Source organism: Leucopleurus acutus (assembly GCF_964270905.1).
Source record: "Leucopleurus acutus genome assembly, chromosome: 2".
Lineage (NCBI taxonomy): Eukaryota > Metazoa > Chordata > Mammalia > Artiodactyla > Delphinidae > Leucopleurus > Leucopleurus acutus.
This window is the reverse complement of record NC_139143.1, coordinates 140,502,651-140,522,795: the sequence shown is the minus strand read 5'-3', so window position 1 is coordinate 140,522,795 and position 20,145 is coordinate 140,502,651. Positions and strand designations below refer to the sequence as shown.

General features: G+C 41.3%; 1 protein-coding gene across 8 annotated transcripts in view; it reads left to right on the top strand.

The window, feature by feature from the left end:
* PATJ (PATJ crumbs cell polarity complex component) overlaps positions 1-17,017 on the top strand; it is a 358,003-nt gene extending 340,986 nt beyond the window's left edge. For 7 of the 8 annotated variants that reach the window (XM_082834080.1, XM_082834079.1, XM_082834082.1 and 4 more), the window contains 3 exons: positions 7,250-7,356; positions 10,581-10,704; positions 14,616-17,017. In XM_082834080.1, the coding sequence (XP_082690206.1) occupies positions 7,250-7,356; positions 10,581-10,704; positions 14,616-14,762 (378 nt within the window). In that variant the 3' untranslated portion in view covers positions 14,763-17,017. The remainder of the gene's footprint in view (positions 1-7,249; positions 7,357-10,580; positions 10,705-14,615) is intronic. The other variant, XM_082834081.1, reaches the window with a different exon arrangement.
* Positions 17,018-20,145: the final 3,128 nt, after the last annotated feature.

The window sequence follows — 20,145 nt, the reverse complement described above, 5'->3', positions numbered from 1 at the left end:
CTTTACTCCTTCCCTTCTTTCATTTCACAAGTCTGCTCCTCAGGGGCAGAGGTCTCCTCCTCTCCCTTTGGGTCAGCAGCCTGCATCTGCTCAGGTAGGCACTTATTAAATGTTTGATCATAACAAGGTTGGGGAGATATGAGAAAACAAAGTTCTTTCAGTCAGCGTCTGGTGAGTCTAAACTGATGAATCACGTGGCAGCTCAAGAAGCTCTGTTAGTTTACTGCATGCGTCCCCATCACCCAGCAGTTCCATACCTAGGTCTCCACCTTAAAGAACCTCTCGGGATTTCTGTCGCAGGACTGTGTGCAACAATGAGGAGGAACATAGCCTTACACAGCTTTTGAACCAGGCTAGTGATTTTGAAGGGTGATTGGGAGGCAAGGTGCAACATCTGCTGCCTCCAGGGCCTGGGGATGAGGCATGAGAGGAAGGGCTGCTGATCTGAGTGATGTAATAAAGCCAGACCGTAGGCTGTGGATCTCATGAGATGGAGCTGGTCCTAGCCGGGTGGAAGGACTCCAGACACCATGGCTCTTTCAAGTTGCACAGACCTTAGTACCATCACCTCAGGACGTCGAAGGCTGTCTGCCTTCCCCAGGAATCCCTGTCCGTCCCCTCCCCTCTCCGTTTAGAATGGCGTCCGTATCTGCCTCCCCTGTTAGGTGACAGCAATGGCAAGCCTGCTTGTGGGAGAGTGGGGAACACATTTGCTTTCCCTGGGTTTCCTCTGCTCCCACCCATGTCCTCAGAACCTACCACAGAAGTTTGCACCCAGTAGTTCAAAATTTACTTTAAAAAAAAATGACCAAACTTCCCATTAGCCTTTTTGCCTTCCCCCTTCCTCAAACACAGAAATAGACCTCTCCCAGCCTCACCTCCAAGCCTAGTCCCCGGTATTGCTGGGCAAAGAGCAGGGCTGAGCCAAGACTCCTAGACCACAGCTCTGTCTCCTCAAACTTGTATCCAGCTGAACATGCCCTTCCAAGATCGGATTATCCCCTTTCACAAGTCATGCCTAGGAAGGCCAATCAACTCTGAGACCAAGAAGGTTGATGCAAATGCCTTGGGGCTGTAGAGTTATCCTGGGGGTGATGGGTTTGTGTCCTTGCTTCCCTGCAAAAGACCAAACTATCAGTGAAAATGCTTCACATTTCCCATCCAGCCCTTTGTATTCCACTCCTACAAAATACGCAGGAGCTCAGGGATCCTAGGTTTTAATATTGTCCGTTATTGTGAGGCCCATCTTATTTCAGGGTTGGGGGAGAGCAAGAGGCCTTCAGATTTTAGAAGGATCTGAGTTTTTCTGTAAGGTGGTGCTATATTAGTGTTTTTACATTTTCTAGCTAGATAAAGAAATTTAATTTTTACCCAAATAGAACTATGGCTTTGGTTTTACAGTTTATGTGGACTTCTGAAAGTTTATTAAAATTCAAAAGCTTTCTTCCTAGAACATCCATGGGGTGTATATCTCCTACCTCCCAACCCCTCTCCTTGTAGTACTGGGGGGAGGGATGCGTTTTTCCCGCCTGTTGCCAAGCACAGCCATGAAGATCACCTCTACTTGCAGCTGCTTGTTTGACTCTCTGCCCCTCTTTCTTCCCAGCTCCATGTCTAGACTGTACTTCATTATATGCAGGGTGAAGCAGATCTCTAGGTGTGAGGGTCCAAGACCAGATCTGTACCCTCTCACTAGGTGATTTGCCTCACACTGAATTCAAATAAGAGCACAGGGTTCCAAAAAAAGAAGAAAGAAAAAGAGCACAGGATTCTAGAGTAAAATGGCATGGGTTTGAATCCAGCCTTCACTCCTTCGCTGAACGTGAGAAAGTTACTTAACCTCTCTGCTCCAGGTTCCTCTGTCTGTAGTATGGGAATAATTATGGTACCTACGTCTGTAGGGACTCAGAAGAGTGCTTAGCGTAGAGGAAGTGCTCAGTTTATATTCAGTATCATGGTGCTGTTATATGTTGAATAAATGAGCCAGTAAAGAAAGGAGCAGGTTGCCATCAAGTCTTGGCTTTTGAAGGTATCTTAGAAAAAGTAATATTTTACTGACTTTCTTCTTCAGCCCCATAGCAGATGGTCTGGTTCATGGACAGCTGAGAGTACATGTCCAGATTCCCATCAAGTATAGGAATCCCCCTCACCATATCCCAAATCGGTAGAGTTTTGAGTCTCTGAGTCCTTGCTTTGTGGGGGGCTCATGTCCTAACAAGTTGAGCCATTCCATTCTGTAACTGCCTTAGTTATTAGATTTTTTTCTTCTTAAAAAGACCCAGAACCAATCTCCTTGTAACCTCTATCAATCTCACTCTGTTCCATGGAAATTCAGAATATTGAACTCTGTACGCCCTATTCCTTAGGAAGGTTTTAGGTTCATTCATTTATTCATTCCACAAAAGCTTATTAAGCAGTTGTGTGCCAGGCACCTTCACATTGAGAAGCTGTCCTTATCCTCATGAATCCTGTGATTGGGTGGGAAAGACAGCTAACAGTCACACAAATACATATCATGACGATTTGTAAGGAATACTTAGAGTGCTACAGAAAGGAAAACGGGAAATTAATTTGAACATGGGTAGTCAAAGAAGGCTTGTATAATGGAAGTGACCAACTGGTTTGGTGGAGGGGAGGGGGCGGGACTCCATGCAGAAAGAACTGGAATGTGGGGTGGAGTGGAAGACATAGATGGGATTAGAGGGGTAAGCTAGGAAGGACATTTGTGTGTATAGTTAGGGAGTCTTAATTTTATTCCAGGTACAAAGAAAGACCACTGAAAGGTTTTAAGCAGGGGAGGGCCATTATCCATTTTATATTTTAAAAGATAACTGGCTGTTGTGTGGAAGAGAGATTAGAAGAGGGTGAGTGGGGATTCCAGGTAAAAGACAGCTGATGATGATTGATTGAATTAGGATGGTCACCAGAGAGATGAAAAGGAAGCAAACTTGAGAAGTATATTGGAGGTAGAGTCCAGAGGATTTGGTGGTAGATTATTCAGAATAAGCGTCAGTTAGGTTAGCATTCTAGTACCTTTCCAGCTGGGCAGTCACCAGCCAACAATCGGGTATTTTCAATATAATACCTAGTGGGTTTCTAATTAGGCAGCTGGAGGTGCCATCTCTTAAGAAGAGGAAACCTAGAGGGAAAATGAATAGAAGGGATTTGGTTGTTGGATCAAGAATTTGGATTCGGTTGTGTTAATTAGGCTTTGAGATACTAAAATGCAGATGTTGAGTTGGCAATTGGATATAACAGACTAAGCTGGGAATTGTTAGCACGTTGTTGGAATTTAAAGCTGTGGGAATGTGTATGCTGTGACCTAGACCCTGAGTGTGCAAGTGGGAAGTGGGCCAGGACTGAGCCACGAGGGGTGAGTAGAATAGCAGAGATGGAAGCTGCAGGAGAAAAGCCGGAGAGTGGGTCATGGGAGTCTGGGTCTGGCAACAGGGATGGAAACTGGAATGGAGTGGGGTTTTGAAAATGATGTAGGCTGAGAGTAGGTAGGATTACATAGGTCACATGCAAAGACAACTCCTCCACTACATTTGCTGGAGAGGAGAGGGAAAAAAAAAACAGAAACTGGTGGTAAGTGCAGAGGAGAGTCTATCATTTTCTTTTTTGTTGTTTATCCTAAATATTCCCCCAATTTGTTCATTCTTTATATTATAGTATTTCCAGAAGATCCTAAAACTTATAGATAGAAATGTTTTCCCCCAGAATAGGATGCTTCACCCAAAATGTGTTCTGATCCAGCCAGGGCTGGGGCCAGGGCCCGCCTGTGGCTTTCCTTGTCTAAATACTCTATTAATAGACGCGACTAAGCTTAACTATTTAGGTAGTCATGCCCTCTGTCGGCTTATTCTGAAACTGCAATCAAATCAAGGTCTTGCATTGTTGTCAAGCTAAGTCCCTTCACTCTGTACTTGAGTGCTCCTATCTGGAAGAACTGTTCATCAGAAGCAGGGGAAGACCAGGAGTTCTTGAGAAAGAATCTCTGATAACTAGTTGAGGTGGAAGACAACTCCAGGATAAGCAGACAAGGCAGGCTATTCATGATTCCTCTTTAACAGATGAAGAAACTGAAACTCAAGCCACAGTATCATTTAAGTGGCAAAAACTGAACTTCAGATCTTCATTCTGTCAGAGCTATACCATATTTCTTCTTAATTCTTTGGAATGTTTTTGCAGGATAGAAATATAAGTGAATGTTTAAATGTTGGTGGTTCTATACTTTTGTTTGGGACCCTCTAAAAGGCAAATCATAGGAAGTAAGAGATATTCTTTCTTTCATTCACCAAATATTAATTGAACACCTACTATATGCTAGACATGTTCTACATAAGGGGCATACAGTAGTGAATAAAACAGACAAACTTCATGCCCTCACATTCTAATATGAAGTGGTAAGACAATAAATAAGGCAAGATATATAATTAATTAGATAGTAATGGTAGTAAGAAAGAAATATAAAGCGGGGAAGGAAGATGTTGTTAAACAAAATGCAACTGAGTGAGTTTGAAGATCTGTTTGGCTTTATCCAATGATTCATGAATTGGGCAGCATCCCATTTAACAAGTAGAATGGAACTCCAAGGATCTCTACAATATAGAAGGCTTTTATAGGGAGATGGAGGGTGGGACAAGGAAGTTAAAAAGTGGATTATTTCAGGCAAGGTCACCTTCCCTTCCTGGGAAGGCAGGGGGTCTTATCAAGCAGATCCCCTCACTGGTGTTGATGAGGAAATTCCAGACTGATTGTTTTAAAATTCCACTCCAAGGAGGGGCTGAAACTGCAGTTAGGTTAGGTGTTAATTCCTAGTAGGGCTTAGCATACATGACTATTTTGGGCCTGTTTCTTTTCTCTTTTTTCTTAATTAATCTTTTAATTAAAGTATAGTTGATTTACAATGTTATATTAGTTTCAGGTGTACAACATAGTACTTCAATATTTTATGGATTATACTCCATTTAAAGTTATTGTATAATATTAGCTGTATTCCCTGTGCTGTACATTACATCCTTGTATTTTATTTATTTTGTACCCAGTAGAGTATGCTTCTTAATCCCCTTCCCCTATCTTGCCCCTTCCTACTTCCCTCTCCCCACTGATAACCACTAGTTTGTTCTCTGTATCTATGAGTCTGTTTCTGTTTTGTTATATCCATTCATTTACTTTATTTTTTAGATTCCACATGTAAGTGAAAACATACAGTATTTGTTTTTTCTCTGTCTGCTTACTCCACTCAGCATAATTCCCTCCAGTTCCATCCATGTTGTTGCAAATGGCACATTTCTTTTTATGGCTGAGTAATATTCCACTGTATATAGCCACCACACCTTCTTTATCCATTCATCTGTTGATGGACACTTGTGTTGTTCTGTACTGTTTTCCATTACGGCTGCACCAATTTACATTCCAACCAGCAGTGTACTAGGGTTCCCTTTTCTCCACATCCTTACCAATTTATTATTTGTGGTTTTTTTTAACAATAGCCAGCCTGACAGGTGTGAGGTGATATCTCATTCAGTAGGTTGTTTTTTTTTATTTTGTTGATGGTTTCCTTCACTGTGCAAAAACTTTTTAATTACTTCCCATTTGTTTATTTTTGCTTTTTGTTTCCCTTGCCTGAGGAGACAGATTCAAAAAAATATTGCTAAGACTTATGTCAATGAGTTTACTGCTTATGTTTTCCTCTAGGAGTTTTATGGTTTCCAGTCTTGCATTTAGGTCTTTAATTCATTCTGAGTTTATTTTTGTATGTGGGGTGTGAAAAAAATGTTCTACTTTCATTCTTTTACATGTTCTTGTCCAGTTTTCACAGCATCACTTATTGAAGACACTGCCTCTTCCCCATTGCATATTTTTGCCTCCTTTGTCATAGATTAATTGACCATAAGTGTGTGGGTTTATTTCTGGTTTCTCTATTCTGTTCCATTGATCTATGCATCTGTTTTTGTGCTAGGGGCCTGTTGTTTCTTTGTAATCAATATAAAATGTTGGGCTGGGGTGTTGGTGTGGGACTTTTAGTTAGGGTGGCCAAGGAGGGTGACTTCAGAGTAAAGACCTGAGGGAAGTGAAGGAGCTGCGGGCAGAGAATTCCAGGCAGAATGCACAGCACTCACAAAGCGCCAAGGTGCAGATGTCTCTGGCATGTTAGAGGAACAGCCAGGGGCCAGTATGGCTGGAGCAGGGTGAACACAGGGGAGAATGTTTGGAGACGAAAGTGGAGACATAACTGGGCAGATCACCTACAGATGACCTTATAGACCATCTAAGAACTTCAGCATGTGATCCAGGGGGCTCCAGATTTCCCTTGGATGGTTTTAAGCAGAGGACTGAAATAATCTTCTGTATTTTAACAGGAACATTCTAGCTGCTATAGACTGAGTGGGGGAGAGGCTGAAGCAGGGAGATGAGTAAGGAGGCTTTTGTAAAACTCCAAGCAAGAGATGATTTTATAGAGACTTCCCTGGAGGTCCAGTGGTTAAGACACCTCGCTTCCACTGCAGGGGGCATGGTTTTGATCCCTGGTCAGGGAACTAAGATCCTACATGCCACGTGGCATGGCTAAAGAATAGAAAAAAAAAGAGAGAGAGAGAGAAAAAGAGATGATTTTATAGAAAGACCAGTTGAACTTTTTGAGGATTGAAAGTGGGTTGTGAAAGGAAGAGTCGTCAAGGATGACACCAAGGTGTTTGCTGAGACTGGAAGAATGAATTTGCATTACCTGAGATGAGGAAGGCCAGGGAGCAGAGGAGGGGTGGGGGAGTGGCTCAGTGCTGGACAGGTTAGATTTGAGATACCTGCTGAGCATCCCATTAGGGATGTCAAATTGGTGATTGGGTGTGTAGGTCTGGAGTTAAGTAAGAGGTGGTGCTGGAGAGACAGATTCAGGAATTATCATTACATAGATGATATTTAAATTCATAAAGAGGTATGAAGTGAGATAACTAAGAGGATGTTGAGATGGAAAGATAAGAAGCTCCAGGAGTGAGCCCTGTGGCACTCTGATAGAGTTTGGGGAGCTATGAAAAAAATGGCCAGAAGGTGGAAAGGAAACTAGTAAATAGTGTCATAGAAGCCAAATGAAGAAAATAGTTTAAGAAAGAATAATCCATTGTGTCAAATTCTGTAGATAGATTAAATAAGACTGAGAACTGACCATTGGATAGAGTATGGTTTCTCTAATTCTTCCCTGACTTATAATGGATTGCCTTGTTCTGACTCCCCCCGCTCCCCCGCCCAGGTTGTGGCAGATACCAATATAAGTGGCATAGCAACTCAGCTTGAGAACATGTCTACGGGCTACCCCCTTGGTTCACCTGCTGCCAAGCACCATCTGGAGGACACAGAGTGAGTATTCTAGATGCAGAGTGCCTCTTATGTGTGTGGGCAAAGCTCAGTGAGACCTTTTCCAGATTGTAGAGTGTGCTCCCTAAAGGACAGGAATGGGACAGTACACGTTACCCTTTCTGACTCCTAGGGAATCTCCAAGAAAGCAACAGGGTTGCCCTACTTCTCCCAAGGCTTTGCTCCACCACGTGAGTTCTTCACAGACTGTTACCACAGGGCCTGCACACACCGCACCTGGCCGCTGGAATGGGTGCCTGTGCCCTCTCCCCTCAGAATCCGCAGATTTATAGCCCAGATGCGCCCTTCTTCATTACGCAAGGAACCAGGTTTCCTCGGTTTTCTAAGCTAAGATCTTGTTCTGAGGTTAAATCTTCTTGTCATACTTGCTGGCATTTTTTACTAAAACCTGTCACTGCAGTTAAAGTTGCTCATTAAAGCAGTGTTTCTCAAACTAGGATGCCCATAAGAATAACCCAAACAGCATATTTAAATATGCTCATTCCTCTGGCCCATTCTCAGAGATTCTGAGTAGGTGGTCTAGGGTGGGTTCTCCAGGACAGTGTTGCTGCAGATAAGCCGAGGACCCACACTTTGAGAAATGCTGCCCAAAGCTATTCGTCTCAACTCTGCCAGTGCCTGGTCCCTAGCTGGTGCTCAATAAATGTTTGTTGGCTGATCCGAACCCTTTATTGGAAGGATCTGATGGTCACAGCCATTCCCAACTTTTTCCTGTTTGCTCGTTAACTTAAATGACAGCTTTGAGTTTGTCTTTCTTAAGGAAACAATATTAAACTAGGCTCATTTTACTTTTTTCTCATTAGGAAAGTAATGAACACTTGCCATTAAAATGTGACAAATACATGAAAGCATAACATTTTCAGGCTAGAATGGCCATATATTAAAAAAAAAAAAAGAAATCAGGACCCTTATATGAAGAATAGTATACACTTAGCATCCTTTAACATGTCCATGGAACTACCGAGATGCCCTGTGATCTTGGGTCCTTTGCTGTGATTCCACAGCTCCAGGCAGGTTGGGAACTACTAGGATAAAAGAATTTAAAAATGACTTATAATCTGACCACTGTTAACATTGGGAGTTTTTTTTTTTTTTTTTTTTTTTTTTAACTAGTCTTCTAAGCGAAAGTAAATTAAAACTAACTGGAAGTGTGAGATAAATGGAGGTGAACTCCATCTAATGCTGCCAGTGGAAGAGTGAAGCTGCATTCCTCCCTCTCCCGGAGAAAACAGACTCTAATTGTGATAGGTACAATTATGACGGTCTCTAATGATTTGGTGGCCCCCAGGGGCTAGCTCTAAAACAATGGCCTTGGACATCTAGGTTCCCATTTCAATATCCTTGGCAATAGGGCTGACTGTGTTTGAAAGAGGAGACATGAATCAAGTTCATGTCTAGCCGGTGGCCTATTACTGAGAGTGCTTATAAGGCCACAAAGTGTTGAAACGTAGAGCCTTATTCATGACGTCATTACCATTCAGCCACAGGGGATAATACTTCATTATTTCAGCAGATATTTATTGAGTGCCTTCCTAAGGCTAGACACTACAGGTGCTGGGTCCTGAGGACTCAAACTTAGAAACGTAGGTGAAGGCATTGCCCCAGTCCTCATAGAACTGCCAGAGGATTGGAAAAACAGACCCATAAATCCATGGTTATAAAAGAGTTAGTAAGTGTTGGAGAGCTTAGTTCAGTGAGAGAGAGAAGTAAGCACAGAGTCCTGTGAAGCCATGGAAGAGAGGCATAACTCAGCTAGGGCGGGTACTTGGAGGCACTAATGCTTAACCTGAGTTTTTAAATAATTGGAAAAACCAGGAGTGGCATTTAAAAGAGGTAATAATATATACGGTATAGACGTTCAGCAATTACTGTGGATGCCTGCTGTAAACCACCAGCAAGTGCCTAGCAAACAACTGGTATCAGTGGGAAGCAGCTGAAAATCAAGCTTAAAATAAGCCAGGCAAAATCGAGGAGGAGGAGAGGGAAGAATATTCTAGTCAGACAGAACAGCATATTCAAAGGTTGCTCATATCCCAGTTTTGCAAATTTCTCTGAGTACATGAATGGCTGCATTTATATCAGGCGGCTCTGCCTCTCGGACGTGCATGCTGCTGCAGAACAAGTGGCCCTGCCGGGATACTCATGTAAACCTCCTGCCGATGAGACGACAGGGCCCAGGTACCAGAGTTCCTTTAGGTCTTTACCCTTTGGACAACCACGTATGGGAAGAAGAAATCGGCGTTAGTTAAGCTTAGCTTTAACTCCTTGAGCCCACACGTGTAATTTAATTTTCACCCATGTTGTTTCTGAGAGAGATGACTTCCACACTGGACAAAGCTTTGAAAATCTAAATTATACATTTGAAACAAATTGTCTTTATCCATTTTGCTTCACCTTGGTTTCTCTCTTCTCTCCTGGATTTCAGTTCTCATTTACGTAGTCGTGATTCTGAGGGTGTGATAGGCACAGCGCTTGGTGCTGGGAATGCCCAGAGGGCGGAGGCTTAAGGAGTTGATAATCTGATAGAGGAAAATGATGGTTAAGAAATCATGATACAGTATGACAAGTGCTGTATGGAAATCTGGACCAAGAACAAAGGGAGCACAGAGAAGGTGGGGGTGAATGCTTCAAAGGGAGTCAGGAAAGCATCGCATTGGAGATTGGAGGTGGGTTTTGAAGAGTGAGTTCCCACACTCAGTGGAAGTGGGGATCAGGTGCAGCGAGGATATTCAGGCAGAATAACAGCAGCCGTTACTGAGCTCTAGGGCTGCCGTCACCTGTTCTGTTCAGAGGTCCACCTGTGGGCTGCGGTGGACACCAAGCTCAGGTGATACCCCGCCTCTCCATCTCCATGCATGTTCTTCAAAGATGTAAAGACAGTTCCGTTCAGCTTTAGACAGTAAGTTAAAAAGTTAAAAACTAAGCAAAAAAAAGAGTGCTTTGACAACTTCAGCATCATGACTTTATTTTCAGTTAAAAAACAGTGGGTTTTATGAAAGAGAAACCTCTAAAATATCAAAAATATTGGCATGATATAGGAAATTCAAAAATAAGTTTCTAGATTGCTTTCTGACAGTTTGATTTGATAAACTGACCATCATCATTTCGCAGTATGAAAGTCTCTCTCAAATCTGTGTTCTTCCATTAAAATGAAATTCCCTCTCAATATCTATTCTTGAATTAAACAGCGTGCATTGTGTTTTCAGAACACCTCCACCTAAGATTATTACTTTGGAGAAAGGCTCTGAAGGATTGGGGTTTAGTATTGTAGGGGGTTATGGAAGTCCCCATGGAGACCTGCCAATTTATGTCAAGACTATATTTGCAAAGGTATTTTTTTCCTTTTTACTGTACTTTTTTTTTTTTTAAATAAAACTTAGGTGAGATTTTTTTGTGTTTTGCTTTGCTTTACTTTGGGTGATACCTGAATGTGTGCATGTATGCTTGTTTCATTTTCATCTTACAGGAAATTCCCATACCACACTAGTGCAAGAAGTGTTCTTTTATAAAAGTGGAGTCACAGAAGTGTAATATACTTTAGACCCTTTTACAAAAGTAGATGCTAACAGATTTTAAAGAGTGTCTTCTTTCAACAACCAGTGTAAGGAATATGGCATGCTCTTTGCAAGAGCTCTTTGGCCTTGGAGGTATTGTTCTTGAGAGAACAAAGATTTAGCTTTCTATTTTAAGATATTGCAGAGGGCCATGGCATAAAGCTTTGTACAAGCCTGCGATCAGTGCAGCATTAATGGCTGCCCAACCTCAGGATGCTTTAGCTCAAGGTGGTTTCTCTCTTCCAATAGTCTGCCAAGTACTTGCAGGATTAACCCAGTGAGTTAGACTACGACTGGATAACAGGGGACTTCCCTGGCAGCGCAGTGGTTAAGAATCCGCCTGCCAATGCAGGGGACATGGGTTTGAGCCCTGGTATGGGAAGATCCCACATGCTGCAGAGCAACTAAGCCCGCCTGCCACAACCACTGAAGCCCGTGCGCCTAGAGCCTATGCTCCACAACAAGAGAAGCCACCGCAATGAGAAGCCTGTGCACCGCAACGAAGAGTAGCCCCTGCTTGCCGCAACTAGAGGAAAGCCCACGCACAGCAACGAAGACCCAATGCAGCCAAAAATTAAATAAATAAATTTATAAAAAGAAAAAAAAAGGGGTGGATAACGGTATCTTTCAAGAATTAAGTAGTCCAATTCATCCTACTTAATACACAGGTCATAGTGTAGGTTTCTACTGCTGCCACTAGATAGCTCTTAGATAAGTTTTTAATTTCATTATTAAAGTTGGAATTTAAATTTGTTATAAACTTTTAAGATCTCTGAAAGTATTTAGTTTTGATACTACAACTTCATTCTTCATTGCTTTTATCACAATCATTTGTTTATTAATTGATCCAATTGCCTCCTAGTGATTTATTTTCCTAAAGAAATAAAGGCCTTCCACAGAAGAAATAAGACAGATTCTTTCTCTTTTCCAGAAGGCTGTACTATACACTATATACAAGTTTGCTTTTACCTATGCAGAACTTATCACCTGTTAATTGGGTGTAACCGTGACCTGACATAAGCCTCAAGTCGTTTGGCGTTTGCTTTTGGAACACATTAGGCAGCTACGGATTTTTTTTTTTTTTTTTTGCGGTACGCGGGCTTCCCACTGTTGTGGCCTCTCCCGTTGCGGAGCACAGGCTCCAGACGCGCAGGCTCCGTGGCCACGGCATGTGGGATCTTCCCGGACCGGGGCACGAACCCGTGTCCCCTGCATCGGCAGGCGGACCCTCAACCACCGCGCCACCAGGGAAGCCCAAGCAGCTACAGATTTACACACCTGTTTCCATCTTGCTAGGATGCCTGTCAAGGGGGCATGTTATTCCCATACACACATCTGTTGACCTGATGATGGATGAACAGGGAAAGGAAAGGCAGATCAGAAACATTCTGGATGACAGTGCTGCCCCAGTCTGATAATTCCCAAGGTGGACAAACCGCCTACAGACCCTCCTTTTCCTAGGATAACACCATAAGTAGCTGTGATCATGATTCTTTGGGAGGATTCTTATACTTTGCATTTAAAAGAGCCAGCTATGGAGATAATGACAGTGGAATGGCCGCAAAGTGAGCCCCCACTAAGCTGAAGATTCCCCCCATAGGAGTTTTGATCTAGGAACTACAGCTATATGTTTTCTTTTTTTTTTTTAAACACTGAACATACATTCTTTAAAATGTTTATCTCTGATTCAGGTTTCTGGACCTCAGATGTCCACAGGCTGGACACAGGGTGTGGATTATTACGTGACCTTTTTGGTGTCCTAAGCATCTTTTAACAGTTCTCTTGCTCAACTAAGAAATGACTGTGGCCCATCCAGGTCTTTTCTTCCCCTCCAGAAGTAGGAAGCATCACAGACACTTAGGGTGTGCAGGATTTGCGAGGCTTAATCCGTCTGATTAACTGGCCGGCAGGGCCTTCCATTTTCTTTCAGGTGTTTGGTTGGAAGCTTCAGAATCAAAGCCAACTTTAGATCTTAGTCCCTTCCGCAGCCGAATTTTACCATAAGCCAACAAGAGATTGGCCTAAAGACTTCGACAGCCCTGAAAATTGAGGGAGCAGTTTTTTGGAGCCTGTGAAATCTGAAAACATGAGTTTGATCATCATTCGTTTCATCTTATTATACTACCGCCATGATTGAGTAAATACCATGTGCCGTACACTTAATCCTTGGAACAGGGTGAAAGATAGATAATAGAGCCTATATAACAGCATAGGGAAGGCGAAGTGACCAAACTAGGACACAGCAAGTGGGTAAAGCCACGTTTCCAAGCTAGATGGAGGTCTCTCTGTGAGCCATTTATTTCTTCCTTCCCTTGTTTAGTCTACAGATGCCACATTAATAACGTAGCAGAGGAGATTCAGGTCAGTGTAATTATCAGGCAAGCACGGCAATACCTGAAATAGTGTACACATCCTAGAAAGCCGAAAAATCGACCTTTTTTGCATTAGTGAAAATGAAAACTTGAAGAGCTTAATGTGCTCTTTAAAGAACTAATTACACAGGTATCTGAGGTTAACTGAAACACTTAAATCTCAGCATGTAAAATTTATTAAAATCAAGTTAGATTTATCCATTAGCACTACGTGTTTAATCCTGTCTTCGGTGCAGTTAACACACTTTCTTAAAAGAAAAAAAAATTTTTGAACAAAGCTGCAAATTCTTTAATCTTGGTATTTTCCCCCCAGTATAGTCCTGGTTTTGAATATTCTTTATTACATCTTTTTACAGGAATTCCATCCTTTTCACGGCTTTGAAATTCTAGATAATTCACCCACCACCTCAGGACCTCCATGCTGTAGGACACAGGTCTCTGGAGTGTTAGTGCCTCTTAGCTCGGCTTATGCAGGAGGCCATCAGCGACCAGGTGCCCACGGGCCTTGGTTAATTTCCCCAGTAGTTCCACATCATTTAGAGGACTCTTTTGGCACTAACTTTTCAAGGAGTTCTCACAATTACTCCAACAGATGGAGAAAGCTTCCTGTGAATCATTTTCTAGGTCTTTTATTTCCTTACTCGTCCAAAGTATTTCTAGTAATATCATGGCGTTTTTGATACTCAGCTTTAGAAGGAAGAAAAGCCCAAGTTTCACTTGCTTTGTGCCATTCTGAAGAGCCATGCATGAATGAATATGTAATGAAAGTAGTCATTTAGAAACCTATTTAGATGGATCAAAGGTAAAGTTGAAGCTATTGAATATATTACAAAATTTTAGAAATGCTCCACTTCTGTGTATTTTTATATTTATATATATATGTATATAGAACAGCTTTATTGAGCTATGTTCACATACCATAAAATTCACCCATTTAGAGGATAAAACTAATACCAGATTCAGTTCTGCCTTTGTATGCTACCTATTCATGAATGTGACATGATATGACATTCAAATTCCATTCAGTACTGAATATTGAAATAAGGTCCTACTGGTATTAAAAGAAATGTGAACGTCAGGACATTTCTACTAGTATGTTATGTAAACAATGCATAATTATGATTACTATTCAACCATTATTCAAATAACATATCCTACATTTTTCTTAGTTTTCTTAATTTAAAAATATTACCTAGAAATAACTTTAATTGGTAGTTTTAAAAGTTTTTCTTTTAATATGCACACCATGATGTTAATATTATTTGAATATTAATTGCATCATCCTAGATTAAACTGGAATGTTTCTTGTTTGCAGGGAGCAGCTGCAGATGACGGCCGATTGAAGCGAGGTGATCAGATTTTAGCTGTTAATGGTGAGACTCTGGAAGGTGTTACACATGAGGAAGCTGTGGCCATTCTAAAACACCAGAGAGGAACTGTAGTCTTAACTGTGCTGTCCTGAGCCTTGGGTCCTGATCACAAGATAGATGTGGTTGTAGAATATCCATAGGAAGACAAAGTTCTGGGGATGAAAAGCAGCCTCAACTAAAACCCACCTTCATTCTTACCATCTCAACCTCTCTGCTCGGGAGAGATGGCCTAGGTTTCACGTGAATTTCCCAAGTTGACAATCTAATGTTTCCCAGATTCTCTCACCTCTTGGTGAAGTTAATTTCTAACAGCTGAGTCTTATGCATTTTGCATTTAACATCAGTGTTTATCAACTAGTAGTAAGTGGTTCTGATTATATTTGCTGAAACGGAAGTTAACAACCTCTCATTCCTTATGTCCTTCTCTCCCCGTCCCGACTCATGGAGGCTAAGCAGCAACCAGATCACATCCAATGAACAGAAACAAATGTTAAGCAACTTGTCATCTCACTCATGATTTACGTATGCTAATTGTCTCTTCAGATACACCAGAAAACATTAGCAGTGTAATTAACTTAGCAGTGATGCCCATGATGAAATACCAGATTCTCCTGTGGGAAATTACTGTGCTCTTTTCTGTACAACTTATCATCAAATAAGCCTCAAATTCATTTCTCTGGGTAGATCTTTATAAGTTAGTCATTGGTGATTATGATGAGTCAATTTGCAGACTGTAATCTAAAAATTCTGAATGGCTTTCTAATTGTTTTCTTAGCTACATAAGTGCATACCACTGAGAAAATGCACCTTCTTCTCAGCAAGAACAATTAGCATCCATGTTCTGAATTCTAACAATGCTAAGTTATGCTCAAGTCTGGGAAGTTCATCTGGAGTTAACAGCATTTCAGTAGGCAGGCATCATTCCCACACCTCAGGCTTCAGACGAGGAGGTGGAAGCCCCAGAACCACATTGCAGAGGTCAGCAAGTTTTTACTAAAGACAGCCAAGGTCTGGATGGCCTTGGCATTGTGCAAAGTGGAGTGACAAATTTGAGTATCCCTCCGCTTGGCTCTGTGCCTGTCCGTCGAGCAGCACACAGTGTAGGAACGTAGATGGAGCAGCGCACTTAGCCACAGAGTGACTGAACAAGTGGACTGAGCCTAGGAATCAGTGATGGCTCCCTGGAGACTGTTTCCTGGTCTCCAGGCAGCCTCCCGTTCGCTGAAGCGTTCATGCTAAGAAAGCAACTACAGCAGAAAATAAAAGAATACCTTTAAAGTTGGTTAGGGGCCTTCTTATTCAGGTATTAGCAGGAAAAGGGTGGGGGGAGATGCTTATCAATGAATGTTATAGGTTCTTCTGTGAAAAAATGCACCACAAAAGATGAGTACCAGAATGGGTAATAGAAGTAGTGTGGCATTATTTAACTAAAACACAATGCTGCAAATGGTTCACAATAATTATCAAAATGTAATGGGCTCCAATTTAAAATGTTATTTAATAAGTATAGATTTTAATTGAGAACTATCTTTCAGTAGATGTAATCACAAAGTGCATTAACTCTTGTTGGAATATTTTATGGCTATTCCAAAGTGTAGAGTGCCTAAATTTCATGTTGAAAATGTCTTTCATTACTGGTATTAAGTTTTCTGAATTTACACATGGCTTTTGAAATGTCTGATGTATCCTGAGATACGCAGTGTTGTTAGAAATTATTTTTCAATGCATGAGAGCCTATCAGCCTCAGAACGTTCTCTGTTAATTGTATCTGCAAGAACACCTCAAGCAGCCAAGAAGAAATAAAGCCCAAATAAAACTTGAAAATGCACCTTAAAAAAACATACATACGTTATATATATATATACTTTTGAAATGTGATTCTGCTTGATTTTGATGGAATGGCCATTAAATACACATTTTGAAGTAACATATCATTGTTTTGTTTCTTTACACATTATCCTTTTAGGACATGCTACGACAAGTCTCTTGATAAAGGAATTGCAGTGCTTTATACTCCTTGCTGCAGTAAATTGATATAACTATTGCTTCTCATAACTGGTTCTGTCTCTGCTTGCATGACTAGTAAATAAGTGCCTTCCCTAAAACATTTTTTTTTTTTTTGCATCAGAACTTACCAAGCTAAGAGGATATGAAGATGGGAATTTGTGAAAGGAGTAGTTCTCTCGTAGCCACATATATTGTTTTAGCCTCATCATTTGGGCCATTTAAGTATAGTAATGATACCATTTATTAGAGTTAGCATGAGAGGGAAGTAAACCAGGAAAGATAAAACTGCTGAAAGTTTGTATGTATAAGATATTTCCAAAAATTCTAAATAAATGTAGTTACCAAGGAGCAAATGGAGTTTTATTATATATGAAAAAGTTTAATTTCTGCATCTTGTTTTGTGTTTTCATCAGCTATTTTGTTCCCTAATAGAAAAAGAATCAACTTTTCACAAAGTCTAGTATCCTATTAATATCTAGGATCCATTAATAGCTGTCTCGTATTAATTGCTGCTGTGTTGTCAGGCATTAGAAGAGATGCTTTTCAAAGGAGGCGGTATAGCAGTCCAGAAGGTGAGTCTTGGCATCACACTGCCTGAGTTTGAATCTTGATGTAGTAGCCATGTGACCTTGTCCAAGTTATTTAGTTTCTTCAATCAGAAAGGGGGGAGAGGAGAGTTCAAAGCACTATAATGAATAAAATCCAAGTAGAACTCTTAGTCTAGTGCCTGGATCATAGTAAGTACTACATAAATAAATATTAACAATAAACCTCTTATCCCATTTATGGAGATGGTCTGAAATTAGACACATGCTGGAGATTAGTGGTTTCAATCAGTAATGACCTTTAAAAAGAAAATATTTCCGAGAGTGGCTTAGCTCTGAATTGTTGCCCCAAGTCAGATAACAAAGTGTGTAACTGATTAAAATGCTGTGAGCTTGTGTAACTAGAGCTTGTGTTATCAAAAAGCTGAAACCAAGGCTTCCATTGTCAGCCATGCCACTGGGATATAGCTGGATGGGGAGTAATACCAACTCCATACGCCTGCTGCCCACCTCCAGAACCAGGCAAGGCACTTCAATTACCATCAACCCTCGGCAAGCAATTTTAACCTGGTACGTTCCAGGAATTTGGAATTGTAAACTGTTGTTTTATTCACCCAACCACACTCCCTTTCTTCCCTTCTTCACACCCATCCACTGTCAAAGAAGTCAGACCCCCCCCGCCACCACCAGATGAGACACTTCTTTGAAAACAGGGACTAGGTCACATTCACCTTCATGTTAATTTCATCCAGTGTACTTTTCAAATTCTGTATGTCCCATCTTTAGATGTTTTATTTGGGTCTTTTTAAAATATCTTCCATTTCCCTCCTCATGGCCATGTTTTCCTTTACATCAGAGGTTAACAAACTTTTGATGTGAAGAACCAGATAATACATATTTTAGGCTTTTCAGGCCTTTGTAATCTTCGTCATAAGTACTCAACTTTGCCATTGTAGCGTGCAAGCAGCGGTAGACAAAACATAAATGAACAAGCTGGCTGTGTTCTAATAAAGCTTTATTTACACACACAGGCAGTGAGCCAACTTTGGCCCACAGGCTATACTTTGCCCCTGCTTTATATACGTGAATATATTTTAAGACTATAGTAGTTAAGACCCTTTTCTACTATAGTATTCCATCTTTGCTATTCCTAGAGTGTTCTGTTGATTGAATTTTCTTTCCTGATTATGGATGGGTCTTATCTTTTGGCTTCGCATGTCTGATAATTTTTTATTGGATGCAAGCATTGTAAAATTTACGTTGTTGGGTGATGGATTCCATTGTATTCCTTTAAATGGTAGTGGACTGTTCTGGCATGCAGTTATGTTAACTCATAATCAGTTTGATCCTTTCAACTCTTGTTCTCAGGCTTTCCTAGGGCAGATCTAATGCAGCCTTTAGAGCTAATTTTGTCCCACTGTTAAGGCATTCTGAAATTTCTATCCAATGCCTGTATATCATGAGGTCTTTCCACTCTGACAGGTGGAAACCATCCACAGCCCTGTCTGAACTCCAGGTGATTCTTTCCTTGAAGAGTTCCCTGTCGTGCATGTGCAGATTCATATTCCAACCAAGACTTAAGGGCCTCTATAGCTGCAGGGCTCTAAGCTCTTACTCCATGCAGCTCCCTCTTGGCCAGCACTCTGCCTTACAGCTCACCCACCATGGCCTCCCTGAACTTTGATCTCTCTCTGCAACTCATGGAGTCTATTTGGTTCCCCTTCCCTGGGTTGTAGCCTGGGTACTGCCTCCAGGCAGTAAACCGGGGCACTTGTAGACCTTCCCTTGTTTCCCTTCTTTTGGGCTTTAAAATCCTGTGCTACCTGTTGTCCAATGTCTGAAAACTGTTCTTTCATATATTATATCCACTCTTCCATTGTTTACTACAGCAGGTGCTAAGGGCAATTCCCATAGCACTTAATTCATGGACAGAAGCAAAAGTCCTTTATTCTTGATCTAATCAAAAGGATTTGAGATGGTAATAAGATCAATTTCTCACAATATGATGATTCAATTTTCTGTAAGCATTTTGCACTTAAAGAAGCACCATCCCAGTAAGCCCCCTTGGTTTCTGCCAGTTTCTGGAATTGACAGCCCATTTGACTCAATCCTTGGGCTCCTTCTCCCACCCCTGCCCACAGCCACGCCTTCGCAGGTGACCTAGGGAGGATATCCCTCTTCAGGAACACACTTTTTCAGGATGAGGACTCCCACCATCTTATCTTGGGAGATGGAGCCACATTGCCTTTCCTTAGTGCTGGTTTTCAAACTTTATAAGAAACTGAAACTTTTTGTCCCCAATTCCTCTTCCCAATTTTATACTTTATTTATACTTCTGTTTTCCTATTAAAGTCAATCAGAATAGTGAGACTTTTTTGAACACACAATTTTAAATTTAGGTAATAGTTCCAGTTTTATGTCAGCCTCCTGCAAATGTAAAATTTTTGACAGCTTGACTCTCAAACTTCAAATTCTCTATATTTAAGTAAAGATGAAAAAAGAAACATTTCACTCTCTGCATAACACCAAGATAAACTGAAATTTGGAAGAGTTCTCTGTGTGTGTGTGTGTGTGTGTGTGTGTGTGTGTGTGTGTGTGTGTGTAAGAGTCTGTAACCTGCACCCATTCTGAGCAGTGCTTCTATTTCCAGTCACTTTAAGGAGGAAGAAGCTGCTTTGGTCTTGAGTCCCTGAGATGATGCTGTCAAGTATCAGGACCTGTGCTGGGCAAAGCTATATAGGAGCAAATATTTTTTCTGATCCTCCTTCTAGAATCAGATTTTAGAAACTGTGACAGCCTCGGAATTGGAGTCTGTCCTGCTTGCCACAATGCCACTCTCATTTCACAGGTGGGAAAAACATGGCAGAGGGAGTAAGTGGCTTGCCCAGTCCATTCAGCTAATTTGCAGGCAGAAGAGTCTTCA